The following is a 14,334-nucleotide window of genomic DNA, read 5'->3' on the forward strand; positions in this document are numbered from 1 at the left end:
CGGTCAAAAGAACACTGGGTTCGCTTCTGCAACCATTCAGGAGGCAACCCATGTCTTCAAAACCAGCCCAATCTCTCATCGTGGTGGAGCATTTATATGGACGTGGCAGGTGGGACAGCAATCTATGGACAAGGCACGGAGCTCTCTTGCAAACCCGTGATTAAGGGTTCTAGAGTTGGATGCGCCCATGGATTAAATTGGGATACAGCGAGGGGGTTGTCAAACAGTTCCAGCTCCGTCATAGCTCATCCATACCTTTTGACGCACTCAAGATTGGGCGGATCATTTCCATCAGGTGGGCAACATGAGCCGTTATAAATAATCCTCTCTCCGTGACCGAACTCTCCAATCCCTTTCTTCCATCCTCTTTTTCTTGTCTTTGATTTCTTCTCTGAAATCCATTTCTGCAGTGCCCTTTCTTTTCGGACCTGGTCGCTAGACTACACTGGCCTTCTCGGTGCTACTGCGTTGCTCACACTAACTATACCTGCTTCCAGCGTGACTCTCGGTCCTCAGCTAAGCAGCGGAGCAATGAACTCCTGGCAGCTTTTCAGATGATATACAAAGTCACCAGGCACCTGTGCAAATCCCACGGAACCATGACCATAGAGAGCATTACTTGCTGCTGATCGAGCACGAGTCTGCCGCGATCAGCACCAGGAGGCTCAGCAATGCCGAAATATACTGAGCTAAATCGAGGTAGATGCTAACCTTGGCCCAGCAGCTGTTCTCCTGCTCTGTTCTTTTGAGCGACAAAAATCGAGCTTCATCCAGAACCCCAGTCGCAACACCCAAGAGATCTGATGGTTTCCCCGCTAAGCACGGCATTCCTTGCTTTCACTATGAGTGGCCGAGCGTGAGGTTTGGAATTCCCATCCGGAGCGGAACAACGTTATGTCCCGCGCCTCTCAAGTGGGAGTTGCAATCGACTGACCCCTTTCCGCCCTGCTAACCGACTGTTGCTTCTCCTGTGTCTCTGCTGCTAAGATTATTACTGCTCAGATCTGGTAAATAACTTACTGGAAAGTTATACGCCAGTCTCCGTCATACTTTTGATATTCCAGCCACCCTTTTGATTGAATCCGGGGTTGCCTTCCTCCACGCCCGTCCCCATTCCCGGCATCCCCCATCTCCTTGTGCCTCCACTCGTCGGCCTTTCCACGCGATCGAAAATTCCGTCTTTATTTAGTTTTTCATAAAATACAGGATTCTGGCCCAGTGAATACCGTACTACATTGTATGGTGCACTATCTTAAGGTACGTTTCTGTTTTCATACCATCGTCCCCGCCGCCCATCGTCCCGTCATTGGACTTGTGGCACGCACTACTGTCTTGTGGCCACGCACCTTACTGGCCGACATCCGACGGAACCACCGCACTTTATGGCGCTCTCCGGATGGTTGTGATCATTTTGTGTATTATTACACTTCTTTTTTATGCTAATTTGTATACTCCTGCCTTGATGTTGTGCTGTTAATCCATGTTGCTTCATGAGCGACCGTCCGCCCATATGCTGACTCGCCTGCCATTAGACGCTTTCGCAGGTCCCGTGACCTCACATCCCTCGCAGTCACTCCAGCCAACTGCTCTATTTCGGGACTGGCACCCTCCTCCGCTTGCGAGTCGGCATTTTAATAGTCCAGCCTTGTCGGTATGTACATCCTTTTCTTATCTTATTCATCTTATTCTATGGTTGCGTGAGACAATTTGTAATACAATTACCCTGCTTTCCTTTTGTTCCTTGACGTCGCTTCGCGTTGCGTTGATCTGTTTCGGGTGTGGCTTCGCCTCGGTCGTGTCGCAGACCAAGGCGCGACCAGCGACTCCAAACAGACGCGTCGACACTCCTAAACATCCATCACAATTCGCGGCATTAAGCTCGCCGATATTGTGAAGTGAAATGCTGGGACTTCTATTCTTCCCGCTTTCCGCACCGGTCGCACGTCGAATGATGGAAACGTTGCATTTGTGTCATCTCTAACAGCTCCTTTCGCCTTGCAGATGGGTTGGCAAAATCGCACGACATGAATGCCTGGCCCCTTGACGCCTCGAGCCTCCCAAACCATGAAAATGGCGCCTTCCATCAGGCGACCATTGACCCCTCTGCTGCCTTTCTCCACGCATCTCCTACTCCCGATCCGAATCAGTTCCAGCGCATGTTCAATGGTGTACCAAGAAACGCGTCTCCTGGATTCGCCAACCCCAACCAGGTGATCCCTTCAAAACGGCCGCGACCAGAAGATGGAATCTCCATGTCGCCCAGGCAAGCTCCTGGGGCACTTTCTTCCCGCTCTCAGACACCTCAAGTCCCGTATCCTGGTTTCCAAGGTCCTGTCAATGGGGCGCCTCAATTCTCCCATCCGGGACAATTCCAACATCTTCAACAAGGCGCATCTGCGAATGTTTCGCAGTCCCCGATTATGCAAGACTTCGACCAACATGGTGCGCAAAGAATGGGGACGGCCTCTCCAAGTCCTTTTTCGCCAGCCGGACCTCATGTTGGAAACCAGATGTCCCCTGCGCAAACCGACCACCCAAGCCGGGTAAACACGCCTCAAAGTAATTCTTTCATGCCAGCCCAGCATTTCCCTCAGGGGATGGGAGCTGGATTTTCGCCTACTCCTGCCATGACATCGGCATCTGTACAGGCGCCGATGCAGGCGCAGTTTGGTGGTATGCCACCAGGATACCAACAGGCACTCGCCGCCCAACAGCAACAACAGCGAATACATGCCATGCAGATGCAGGGTCAAAACCGCGCCGTGAACTCCGCAATGGCTGGTCGTCCAATGATGGCAGGCATGAACGCTCCAAACCCTCAGCAAATGGCGGCTATTAGGCAGATGCAACAGACCATGGCCAAGCCACCCAACCCCGAGGGTTTCATGCGATCTTTGTCGAAATTCATGATGTCAAGAAATTTACCCCTGGATCCTAACCCGATTGTTTCTGGCCGCCCGATCAACCTTGTACAGCTATATGCCGCGGTCATGAAACTTGGGGGCTCAAAGAAGGTCGCCGCTGCAAATATGTGGCCGGTAATAGCTCAACAACTGCATTTCCCACCTGTGCAGTTTCCCATGGCTGTCCAAGAGATTCGAGATCTCTATCAGCGGACTCTCGCCGCCTACGAACAAGCTTTTCTCAGCACTCAACAGAAACAGTTTGCGGACCAGGTCCAACAGCCTTCATTACCCCGGCAGCCCAGTGATCCGTCTGGCATGCAATTTCAGTCTCCCGCCATTAAGCAGACACCAGGGTTTGACGGCCCTCAGCAGCTAGGGCATCCCTCACCTGCCGGTACGTCGACGCCAAACAATGCTCATCAGGGGGCCGCCAATGGATTTGCAACCCCAACGCAAGTCAAGACGCAAAACAAACAACCGGGCCAACATCGTCTCAGCGTTTCACGTCTGTCGCAACCCCCCACCACTCCCCATGACCTTAACGGGCAATTATCTACCCAGTCGCCCGCCCCGTCTGAGAAAGGACCGGGATCTATCATTGGGAAGCCTACTGAAGAGGTTGACCAATCATTTAACCGGCCTCTTGGGCAACCAATACAGGACACATTCAAACCAATGGTCATCTCGGATCATAAGTTCCATGGGCCGATTGCTGTTGGAGAGATGTCCCAGCTTGGAGAAGAGATTGCTAGGCTAAAACCAACTGTACCATCATTTGCTGAGCTTGGAATAATTGATATTCATGCTTTGACAATGGGTATCAAATCCGGAATTCATGCCGAGATGCGAGTGTCACTAGATGCACTTATCTCCCTCTCTGCTGAACCCGCAGTGCAAATATCATTGGATAACTGCGATGATCTAGTTGATAGCTTGATCGAGTGCGCGGAAGACCAAGCAGAGCTTCTTGCAGAGCATGCACCAGAGGTCTCTGATATGATGTTACTGCCATCTTACGAAGAGATTAAGCGTGGATGCCAATCCGAGTGGACATCTTTGGCCTCAGTTGCTGAGTTTGGAAGTACTGAATACGAACTCGACAGAGCTGTCGATAGGCTCATCTGTATAACCACCATTTTGCGCAATTTTTCGTTTTTCGATCAGAACTTCGCTATATTATCCACTCCTCCAGTCGTCGAATTCTTTTCAACAATTATCCGTTACCTCGGCACTAGGAACATGCTTCTTCGGACTCATCAAAACACGCTGGACTTCATGAAAGATACTCTCATTTACCTGAGTAATGTGGGCGGTGCAATCCATTTACCCAGTAAAGAGGAAGCTCTCTGTCTTCTACACTTTCTTCTGTCATTCGCTCCCTTCCCGGGCCCCGCCACGTCATCGGACGGTGTCATGTTCACGGCCTATAACCCGGCCATCCATAAATATACCCCAGCTGCTGTTGATAGCCTGGCTAAATTGCTGGCGCGCGATGAACCAAATCGGACGTTCTTCCGGACAATATTCTCTAGCGATGGAGGTTCTACCGCTCAACAAGAGCTTCTAACCCGCGCCTTTGGTCTTGCAATTTGCCCCGTTCCCAACCAGCCCAGGAAGCCTTTCGCAATAGCAGACATTCGCAAAGTATTCCTAATGCAGGGGCTCCTTGCTGCAGATATCCTGGCAGGGTTTGCCGAGGGGACTACCGCCAAGTCTTGGCTGGAATCCGTGGATGGTTTCGCCATACATCTCCTCCGCCTTTCATGTCTCCTAAGCACAGAGCGTGTCCCCCCGCCCCTCCACAACGTCCGCCAAACACACGCCGTAAGGGCCCAGGCTGAAGAAGCCGAAGTTTACGGGTCAATCATCAACCGCGGCTTGGCGATTCTTCGGCGCTTGGCAGAGAAATCAAAATATGCCGATACAGACTCAACCTCACGGTTTCCGTCCGGGATTCTTCCAAAGAAGGAAAGTTTACTCGGCGCGCTGCTGATGCCAAATGTTGACCCCGGTGTCGTCCGGCAGTTGATAACGTATGCGCGGCTCGCCGAATGATGAACCACGTCCTCCTCTTTTATTGGTCTACTTACTAGCGACGGCATTGACTATTTCTGAACTTCAATCAGTGACGTCTTCTTCTGTCATGTCTTTTATCAATTACCTTTCAGTAAATTATTTACTTTTAACCGTTCTTACTGATGCTGTTGTTTTGCTTCGTCTGGCGCCGGTGGAAAAGGTCAGGCGTGACAATGTGTATTCTTCTGTCTTCATCGCTCTGTACAATGCTCAATACCCTCGGGCAAAAGATCTTACGACCTTTATCAGATATATACTTGCCTTCTCCCTTATCTAAAGCTCATCCAGCTGCGATATTGGACACCGTTTCCATATTCGTTCATCATGCATAAGCGCGGTAGGGGTAAGCGCCAATATTTTACCTCAAGGCTATTCGTGCTCTGCTGGTCATTGCGCGTATTGATAACGTTGTCTTCTAGTTCTCTATAGCAAGTACGTATTAAAGGAGCTGACGATGACTACGACGTACACCGATGAATAGCCATGAGATCATTGAATATGCACTATTACATACAGAATGCCTAAGCCACGCCAGCAATAAGAGGACAGTAGGAAGAGAGAGAGGAAAAGAAGAAGACATGAGAAGAGAAAGGAAATAAAACAGAACTCCTGGACAAACAAGATATAGAAATGTACATGCACATCGATCAATCGAGAGATAACGATGAGAAAGGTAGGTACCGGCAACCCGTACCTACATAGGCTAGACCTAATATGATAAAGGTGGAAACGTGGAGTAAGCGGCTATATCAATTGGAAAAGGCTGGTCAAAGCTTCAGCGTTTTGCCCCTTGTCTAGTCGCTCGCACGTATATTCTGGACAGCGTCGTCTTTTGAGATCCATGCTGGCATTCGCAATGGCATTGACCCGGAAGATTGGGTTCATGTTCGTTTTAGTTCGGATGGAAGTAGATATGGGTGAAGAGAGGATGACAGGGTGTCGATTAGCGTGGATTAGAGCGCAATCAGGAGATATAATATCGTGACCACGATTTAAAAATTACGCTCAAGCATGAACTTTTGGATTTCGGGTTTTCGCCAGCCCTGTTTAAAACACTGTTAGCTCCCGATTCCGATCCCGATGCACTAGGAAAGACGTACCTTGACGATGATGTGCCCGTTCAGTCGGTTGATAGTAATATCAGAACTCTTTGCAGCATTGCGCTCGGCGGACTCAAGTCCCAGGTACAGGGCAAGGTCGCGTCTGAAAGCGTCCAGGTCGCCTTCTGTCTTCTGAATCTTGGTCTGCTGCTTGGTCCCGCCGGCCTTGGTAACGAGATAGATAGGGAGCTGGTTTGACGGTGTCCGGCGAACGAAGTATGGGAGGTTTGTGAGGGACAGGTTGGCGGCTGCTGGGGGAGGGGTGGTGATGCTGCTGGGAGTGCTGTTCACTTTGAGGGTCGGGGATTGACGTTTCAGTTGGGCGAGGAATGTCCGGCGTTGCTGCGTGGAGATGGATGACTTGGAAGAAGCGCGGTGAGATTGAAAAGCTGTTTCTAGGGGGAAGTTAGTATGGTACAGACAATCTCTTCAAATCCGCGTTCTAAGCCCATAGCTATGGAAGGTACGGGCACCGGTGGCTAACGGAATAGCTAAAACGTACGAGAGCTGATCAATCTAGATTGGGAGCAGTTGGAAGACACTGAGCTACGTATCCCGGAGGAAGCAACGGGCTGCGCAGCGCGTTGGATATAGCCTGACACGACCGTCGACTGCTTGCGAACGGCGGAGGCTGGTAGAGACTGCATGAGAGAAGCCATCTGTGCAAGGAGTCCGTGGGGAAGGCCGAAGGAAATGAATGCCGCGCAGGTTCCGCGCTAGATTGCCCTCCGAGGAAGAATGGACCACGGGGATAGAGGGCGAGGGGAGATAGACGAGGAGAGGGACTCGATGATGGTCTGATTTGATAGAGACGGGCAGAAGCAGGACTTTTTGCGTTCTGAGCGGAGACTTGCCGCTAGTCCCCTAATAGCTTAGCGCCCAGACCAACCCTCCGCCCACATTTTCTGAATCTGAAAAGAAGCCGCACACTTTGCTCCTCATCCAAGACGAAGCCTCCGTCCCATCCCCTCTTTCGTCACCACCTTTCCGGTCTCTGCCTTGTCGCTGCTCATCATGGCAGCCAACGTCCCCCCTTCCGCTGAGACCCTCCTCAGCGGCGCCGCCGCCCACAAAACCGCCGAAGACATCGCCAACCAGTATGACCTTCTGCCCAAGCTTATCCCCTACCTCGACCGTCACCTCGTCTTCCCTCTGCTCGAATTCAGCTCCGGCCAGGATGACGACTCAGAGATTGTCCGCGCGAAGTACGAGCTCCTGAAGCACACAAACATGACCGACTATGTGGCCAACTTGTGGCAGGAAATCAACAACTCCGACACAATCCCCGACGAGTTCGTTAAGAAGAGGGAGGAGGTTCTTGCCAAGCTGCAACACTACCAGGATGAGAGCGAGAAGATCACCGAGCTGCTGCAGGACGAGGCTGTTGTCGGCAACCTGCGAAGCGACAAGGTTGCTAACTTGAAGTTCCTCGAGGAACAGCACGGAGTTACGATTGAGATGGTCAACAGCCTTTACGACTACGGCCGCTTCCAGTACAGTTGCGGTAGCTACAATAATGCTGCTGAGCTCCTTTACCAGTTCCGTGTTCTTTCCACCGATAACGACAAGGTCGCCTCGGCTACATGGGGTAAGCTAGCTTCCGAGATTCTCACCACCAACTGGGAGGCCGCCATGGAGGAGGTCCAGAAGGCCAAGGACTCCATTGAGACGAGACTCTTCAACAACCCCGTGGGTCAACTTCACAACCGCTCCTGGTTGATCCACTGGTCGCTCTTCCCCTTTTTCAACCACGACCCCGCCCGCGATGTCCTGACCGACCTCTTCTTCTCCCCCGCCTACATCAACACCATCCAGACCAGCTGCCCCTGGATTCTCCGATACCTCGCTGCCGCCGTTATCACAAACCGGAATCGCGCTCACAAGAACAGCAGCGCATACCAGAAGCAATTGAAGGATCTGGTTCGCGTCGTTCGCCAGGAGGGCTACGAATACTCAGACCCGATTACCGACTTTGTCAAGGCGCTGTACATTGAGTTCGACTTTGAGGAGGCTCAGAAGAAGCTCGGTGAGGCCGAAGAGGTTCTGCGCAGTGACTTCTTCCTCGTTTCCGCTGCCGATGCCTTTGTTGAGGCCGCCCGACACCTCATCTCCGAGAGCTACTGCAAGATCCACCAGCGTATCGATATCAAGTATGTGGCGCAAGCCGTGAGATATCACAAACGGGAGATAATGCTAACAGCTTATTAGGGATCTCTCTACCCGTCTTGGTCTCAACCAGGATGAAGGTGAGAAGTGGATTGTCAACCTGATCCGCGACACCCGGGTCGACGCCAAGATCGACTACAAGGAGGGCACAGTTATCATGAACCACCCCCCTCAATCCGTATACCAGCAAGTCATCGAGAGGACGAAGGGTGCTTTCTTCCGGACACAAGTTCTGAGGTTCGTCAGCCTGTATTGCCCCTATCAAGGTCTCACAACAATAACTAATCCGCACCTTTCAGCGCGGCCGTTGCGAAATAAATAAACAACCCCGCCCCATCCGAATCTCAAAAAAGAAATCTATGATCTCCCTATTCCCTTGTTGGTTCTGTTCATGTTGGTAGCTTCCCCGCAGTCATGCGCGGGCTTCTTCTCGTCTTGAATGATATGATATGATGGAATCCAGCAGAGTGGCATCAGGCCGGCGTTCAGGTGGTCCCGCTTTTCGACGTTTCAACTTACTCATTTTCCTATTTACCTACCTTCCTACCTTACGTTATCTATCTATCTCTATCTTCTTTCTTCTACTCCCTAGTCGCTGGCTGCCGAATCAACAAGATACCAATCGAGTACAAGGAAGATGAGAAGATCTGAAGCGGTAGAAGACCATCTGTTCCGCTCATGTGATAATGGGACCCGGGGCCTGAGATTACCCCTGGTAGGAGGCATCGAACCTTCTAACTTCCCTGACTTGATTTGATGTATTGACCTGATCGATGTTGTTATGAATGATTTATAGAGATGATCTGAATAAATTAGTACTTCTTTCTGCGTCCGAAACTACTGGCTGCGTTGAGTAATTGAGGCAGATGTATTTACGATAGACTATAGTAGGGTGCATGCACCTGGGCAATCTTTGAACCCAGATATCGGCTGGCGAGATGCACACTTAATAACTGAACTGCGCATACAGAGTGAGATGGTATAGAAGATAGCTCTATATATTGTACGTCAAGCCCAAACCTCGCTCCCGTTCCTATTCCTATCCTATTCCTGCCGTTTCTCGCCCCACAAGAAGCAAATGCTTCTAGAAGTACTAGATACACACATGGGTGTGGACTGCTGCCGGCTCCGCGTAGTCCAAGTAGAGTGACATCTAGCCACTAAAATTGGACGCAGCTGCTTTCTCGTATCTCCCGCCAAACCGAGACTAAGACCGATCCCAACCAGGTTGATGAAGAAGAGTAGGTAGATGAAAATGATACGTAGATCAATTGGAGTGGAAAAAAATCTAGAGCAGTGGATATCTCTGTGCCGAAATGAAACATAAAGAATGAGGAAAGCCGAGAAGCCGAGACAGGATGCTTGGACATGTATGAGCAGACACTGACTCGATGATAAGAATGAAAGGAGTAATTGTCCAGTAGAGGTAGACGGGATCCGAAACACCGAGAAGGAAATGCTGGTGCTCAGGGACTCACTTTACTCCCTTTCGCCGACGGGAGCTGAGTCCTCACGATTCATATTCCTCGACCAACGAGGTCAGTTCCTGAAAGAGGGCCGCAAGCGTGGCGTACATGTACGATGTGAAAGGGAAACCAAGAGAAAGCGAAAGTAGGGCAAGAACATATGCTCAGACAGAAAGGTATCCCGGAAAACGACGACGCTGGCAAACAATGCAACAGTGTATGAGATAGCACAGCTATTTATCGCCTTCTGGAATCATACTCTCCCGGCCGTCGGCGTGGAGGGCCCGATGACAGCCGAACTGGAATGATCTCGTTGATGTAGGGCTCTGATTGCGGATTGGGGTCGACGCTCATTCGGAGGGCTTCCTGCCGTTCATATTCGCGCGACATGACGGCGAGATCGTTGATTTGTTCCTGGCCATCCCATTAGTACTCGTATCCATCAGACCTATCCTGAAGAAATGGACATACCCTTGTCAGAGGTACGCCAACAATCAGATAACCTTCGCGCCCCTTTGCTCTCGTAAGTAAGTCGTCAGGGCGGTGTTTCCATCAAGACGGTGTGAAGATGAATCCGTGGAGTCAAGTCGGAGGTTTACCTGGTAAGTGTATGGCCGGACAGTGGCAGTTGGTCCCAGGAAGTAATGGATCTGGCCTAAGACAATCTGACGGGAGAGCCCATACCCTGGCAGCCAGTACTGTTGGACCTGAGACATCTTCTTTCTCCTTGTGCCTCGGAACGTTCTGGATTGAGATAGATGCCTGGCGTATGTTTTCAAGTGGCTGAAAGTGGCTGAAAGTGTCAATCCTCTTGGGAGAAGGTACTTTCACCCGGTATGGCAGCAGTAGTGGTGGTTATGAGGGCCTCGTAAGCAGGCACATACAAGCGCCTTTATAGAGGTAAATATACTTTGCATATTCCTTCCATGCAAGGGAGCAGTATTAGTCAAAGGAATGCGGAATGGAAACGGTCAGCGTTTCTACGTGGGGATAACCTTTAAGAGTCGGCGCCGGCCCAGGAGAAGGAGTCGGACTGACATGCTGATCAGCAAGGTCTAATAATATAAACTATCAGCAATTGTAAGAAACCGGGGCAACAAGAAAGCTCACTATGGATCCTGTGACAGACAGATGAACAATGGAGCGAGCTGTGAGGACTGTTTTTGGGTCTGCTGTTCATGTCGGATCCCGGCGAAACCGCCTCACTCTTTTATCCAACCCTTTTGCTCCGGTAATATCGAAAATAAAAGTGAGGCTTGAACACAATAGGAATTAGGCCCCTTTCAACAAATCGATGCAATTTCTGGTATTTGCCGGTAGTTGTTCTGGTTCTTGGCCGACTCTGCGGTGAACCTACTTCCTGCATCCAGAGTAATCCGCCAGTTTATGTATGATGCCGTGGCTCCATGAACGGGGCATCGACAGCCCAGCGCGCAGCTCCTCCTCGGTGCGTCCCGCAATTTTCGTCTGTTCGCCGGAGACTAGGGACAGGTTGCGAATCTCGTTCTTCCAAGCCCGCAGAGGCCTAAACCTCTCCACCGAAGCGGAGTGACACTTGCATGAAACGGGCTGATGAGATACTCCTTGGAATCATGGGGCGGCGTAGATCCGGAAAAGAACCACGTTGAGTTCAGCCCGCTGTAGCTCCGAGCTCGAACAGAAAGACCAATCACGTTGAGTCCCCATTCTCGAAGGATCGCATATTTATTTTTCTAGCGAAGCTCCGCGTCTCTCCGCCCTGTCGGGTCTTGGTGCTCTGCCTCATCGAGTCGGAATAGATGTAGTTGGAAAGCTGGATAAGAATCACCCGAACACCAAGTATCGACGTCTTAGGCATGCAAGAATCCATTTGCGGAAGGATACTTGGCTTTTCCAACGCAGTGTCATTGACAGGGTCGGAGTAAATAGAAATGCACGAAAGGATACGCTACGGTCGCGATTGGTCCTCCACAAGCAATTGGCATTTATGCTGTCGCGAATTGGATTTCCCCAGCCCACTTTGCGATGTTGTCCAGGTCCGGCTTACTTCACAATGGTTAAGCTCCCTGGCAAGGTGACAGCCAGACCCGTTGATTCCTTGGTGTTTGTTGCTAGTCTCTGCTGCTGCATAAACGCGCCAAAATAGTCTGTATGCAATGACCACACGGCGAACAGGTATAGGTGGCCATGAGTCGCGCTGAAGGAACCCCGCGACGCGAGTGTTGTTTTGTTCGAGTTGGGGTATGAGTATAGTCAATGACCATAGACGAGGCCTTGAACTCACAATCTAGACCATTGATCGACATTCTCGACCGTCTCGAACCTGTGGCCTAGGCTGGATGCTCAGTAGTCGAGACTCAAAAGGTGGGCGGATCCATCTGTGGATCTATTACCGCGGTGTCGCACCGTAAGTTCTGAGTTTCAGTCAACTAGGCAGCGAAACGACAGTATGTGTTTATGAGAAGACCGCGGGCAAAGTGGCTGGTGCAACACACCGAGCATGCTGACATTAGGCCATGATTGGTTCTTGGTAACTCATATAAGTGATATTCCGCCAGTCATCGACAGCGGTCTTTGGGAGACAACAGCACATCTCTGGGATGCTCACACTTCGGACGGGGTGACTTGGAGGGCAGCTCTGGCCCCAATAACCAGCGTACGATTGTCGGCATCATACAATGCGCCCGGACCACCGATGATGACTTGGCCTATCATGGGCTATCACAGGAGGAAGGAAGTATGTCGTCTCAAGCCTTACCGGGGCGATGATCCGAGGTTCACAGAGGAAGGTGATCTTGTGATAGACGATAAAGGCAACAGCCCTATGAAGGCGAGTGAGGCGCTGTGGCGATACCGAGACGGCCAGTGGATGGAGAGAAGAACCTTGGAGCAACGAGTAAGCAAGGAGAAATGAAGGATGGACAGGGAAAGAGCGAGGCTGAAAAAAGGAAACATAGAAGCATTGATGAGGCGGACCTTCATCCCCTTAAAACTGTACAGTAGACGTAACCGTGGAACAATGCTTCAAAATGATTGTATATTACTGTCTATCTCGTTCTCGTAACTCATGCCAAACAAAGATATCATCCGCTTACTGAACCCATCATTATGAATAGCGCTGCTTAGTTGGGGGGCATATAAGGGTTGATAAGCATGTCGCTGAATCTGTTCAAGAGTATTAGCCAAAGCAGAAACAATGTCTGCAAGCGAGCGACTTACTTTTCGAGCTTCTCCTTTCCTCGGACCTCCTCGACGAGCAACGGCATCCTAACAACGTTGAAGTCTTCATAGAGTTCCTCAATCTGCTCAAGGTACTTCTTCTGCATCTTTCTCCGCGCGTTACACTGCTCGCAGTCACTGCCTTGTTTGGGGAAGAGAAGCTGGTTGACCACGATTGCGTGGGTGTCAATTTGGTAGCTTGTCAGCTCCTGGATCATACGCTCGGTCTCGTACAGAGACAAGAACTCCGCAATACAAACGCAAACAAACGTGGTCATGTCAGGGTTCTTGAACTGGGTGTTGACTTCGCCGATAGTCTCCCTTAGGGACTCCATCTTCTGCAGGATCTCATCCAGGTTCTGACCACCGGGCAAACCGCCGCGAGCACCAAGGATCGAGTTGAGCATGGGTCCGAATTGGGAGGAGAGCTGCGAGAGCTTCGCAAGAGCCTTCTCGAGGACCGTGGGGAACTGGAGGAAGCGGAGGGTGTGGCCGGTGGGGGCAGTGTCGAAAATGATAACCTCATAGGACAGGGACTTGACCTGCTTGAGGACTTCGGCGAATGACATGGCCTCGTCAACACCGGGGATCTAGCACCGTCAGCAATAGTCCTAGGCCGTTTGGGCGCAACGTACGCTGAAAGCGAGGTCCTGCATCATGTTTCCAACACCGAGACCAGCCATGGGATCTTCACCCTGTCCATCGCCATTCGCGAGGAGATCCTGAATGCTGCCGTTGGGGTCGACCTCCATCGCACTAAGGTTTGTGTACCCATCAACTAGACGTGCCTCCTTTCCAAACTTCTGGCCGAAGGCATCACTGAGGTTGTGCGCGGGGTCGGTGGAGATGAGCAGAACAGACTTGCGGGCTTTGGCAAGCTGGATGGCGAGTGAGCAAGAGGTTGTTGTCTTTCCGACACCTCCTTTGCCTCCGACGAAAATCCATCGCAGTGTTTTCTGGTTGACAATCGACTGGAGCGTGGGCTCCATGAAGTCGTCGTCGTGGACGATCGCGGTTGAAGACATCGTGGCGGACGGGCTTCGGCGATAGTTTCTTGGGAATAGAGTCTGCTAAAATAGAAATATGGTCAGGCGGCAATGAGCAAAGGCTTGGGTGTGACAGACGTACCACGCCCTGTAGGCAGTTGTTGACAGTGAGTCTTCCCCGCAAGTCAAAAGTTCTGGCCGAAGCTTCAAGAAGCGGAAGGAAAGGCTAGCGCTGTCGCCCGGATCGGCGCTACTCTATATACAACCGCAGAGTACTGATTGTGCAAAACAGAGTAGTTCAAGCAGCTGGTATTATTAGCTTAGTCTGGTTTCACTTTCGTCAGACGGAAGGTGTCTCGACCACTAAATGACACGTGCAAGGGACTTTCGTCTCAGGCTCCTCCGTGCGCTGGATGAGCGGGATACCCCACCATAC

The 14,334-nt window shown here is 51.1% G+C and overlaps 5 protein-coding genes across 5 annotated transcripts; 2 read left to right on the forward strand and 3 right to left on the reverse strand.

Moving 5' to 3' along the window:
* Positions 1 to 1,829: 1,829 nt before the first annotated feature.
* On the forward strand, positions 1,830 to 5,404 carry BDW74DRAFT_140843 (putative ARID/BRIGHT domain protein (SWI1)). Its single transcript, XM_073722523.1, has one exon. It carries the CDS (start codon positions 2,025 to 2,027, stop codon positions 4,959 to 4,961), a length of 2,937 nt encoding a protein of 978 aa, XP_073585034.1. The 5' UTR covers positions 1,830 to 2,024; the 3' UTR covers positions 4,962 to 5,404.
* A 51-nt stretch (positions 5,405 to 5,455) lies between these two features.
* Positions 5,456 to 6,934, reverse strand: BDW74DRAFT_151691 (mitochondrial 54S ribosomal protein mL49). Its single transcript, XM_073724233.1, has 3 exons — positions 6,585 to 6,934; positions 6,083 to 6,477; positions 5,456 to 6,025 (listed from the first exon to the last, which is right to left on the reverse strand). Exons 1-3 carry the CDS (start codon positions 6,739 to 6,741, stop codon positions 5,975 to 5,977), a joined length of 603 nt encoding a protein of 200 aa, XP_073585035.1. The 5' UTR covers positions 6,742 to 6,934; the 3' UTR covers positions 5,456 to 5,974.
* A 65-nt stretch (positions 6,935 to 6,999) lies between these two features.
* Positions 7,000 to 9,155, forward strand: BDW74DRAFT_151694 (eukaryotic translation initiation factor 3 subunit E). The gene is made up of 3 exons (XM_073724234.1): positions 7,000 to 8,232; positions 8,291 to 8,485; positions 8,548 to 9,155. The coding sequence occupies exons 1-3, from the start codon at positions 7,097 to 7,099 to the stop codon at positions 8,564 to 8,566; spliced, it is 1,350 nt and encodes a 449-aa protein (XP_073585036.1). The 5' UTR covers positions 7,000 to 7,096; the 3' UTR covers positions 8,567 to 9,155.
* Positions 9,156 to 9,951: 796 nt separating this feature from the next.
* Positions 9,952 to 10,430, reverse strand: BDW74DRAFT_177327 (uncharacterized protein; the record flags this gene model as incomplete). The annotated part of the gene is made up of 3 exons (XM_073728853.1): positions 9,952 to 10,128; positions 10,186 to 10,227; positions 10,314 to 10,430. The coding sequence occupies 3 exons, from the start codon at positions 10,428 to 10,430 to the stop codon at positions 9,952 to 9,954; spliced, it is 336 nt and encodes a 111-aa protein (XP_073585037.1).
* Positions 10,431 to 12,711: 2,281 nt separating this feature from the next.
* BDW74DRAFT_140969 (ArsA family ATPase) lies at positions 12,712 to 14,305 on the reverse strand. Its single transcript, XM_073722525.1, has 4 exons — positions 14,041 to 14,305; positions 13,548 to 13,979; positions 12,913 to 13,502; positions 12,712 to 12,858 (listed from the first exon to the last, which is right to left on the reverse strand). Exons 2-4 carry the CDS (start codon positions 13,935 to 13,937, stop codon positions 12,816 to 12,818), a joined length of 1,023 nt encoding a protein of 340 aa, XP_073585038.1. The 5' UTR covers positions 13,938 to 13,979; positions 14,041 to 14,305; the 3' UTR covers positions 12,712 to 12,815.
* Positions 14,306 to 14,334: the final 29 nt, after the last annotated feature.

Source organism: Aspergillus multicolor (assembly GCF_047715735.1).
Source record: "Aspergillus multicolor strain CBS 133.54 unplaced genomic scaffold BDW74scaffold_9, whole genome shotgun sequence".
Lineage (NCBI taxonomy): Eukaryota > Fungi > Ascomycota > Eurotiomycetes > Eurotiales > Aspergillaceae > Aspergillus > Aspergillus multicolor.

Excerpts from the sequence above, each read along its gene's own strand:
- BDW74DRAFT_151694 (XM_073724234.1), top strand. The coding sequence starts at position 7,097 with ATGGCAGCCAACGTCCCCCCTTCCGCTGAGACCCTCCTCAGCGGCGCC. Across the intron at positions 8,233-8,290 it reads CACCAGCGTATCGATATCAA|GGATCTCTCTACCCGTCTTG; the intron begins GTATGTGGCGCA and ends ACAGCTTATTAG.
- BDW74DRAFT_140843 (XM_073722523.1), top strand. The coding sequence starts at position 2,025 with ATGAATGCCTGGCCCCTTGACGCCTCGAGCCTCCCAAACCATGAAAAT.
- BDW74DRAFT_140969 (XM_073722525.1), bottom strand. The coding sequence starts at position 13,937 with ATGTCTTCAACCGCGATCGTCCACGACGACGACTTCATGGAGCCCACG. Across the intron at positions 13,503-13,547 it reads TGCAGGACCTCGCTTTCAGC|ATCCCCGGTGTTGACGAGGC; the intron begins GTACGTTGCGCC and ends TGACGGTGCTAG. Across the intron at positions 12,859-12,912 it reads GGAAAGGAGAAGCTCGAAAA|ATTCAGCGACATGCTTATCA; the intron begins GTAAGTCGCTCG and ends ACTCTTGAACAG.
- BDW74DRAFT_151691 (XM_073724233.1), bottom strand. The coding sequence starts at position 6,741 with ATGGCTTCTCTCATGCAGTCTCTACCAGCCTCCGCCGTTCGCAAGCAG. Across the intron at positions 6,478-6,584 it reads ATCTAGATTGATCAGCTCTC|AAACAGCTTTTCAATCTCAC; the intron begins GTACGTTTTAGC and ends ACTTCCCCCTAG. Across the intron at positions 6,026-6,082 it reads ACGGGCACATCATCGTCAAG|GGCTGGCGAAAACCCGAAAT; the intron begins GTACGTCTTTCC and ends TGTTTTAAACAG.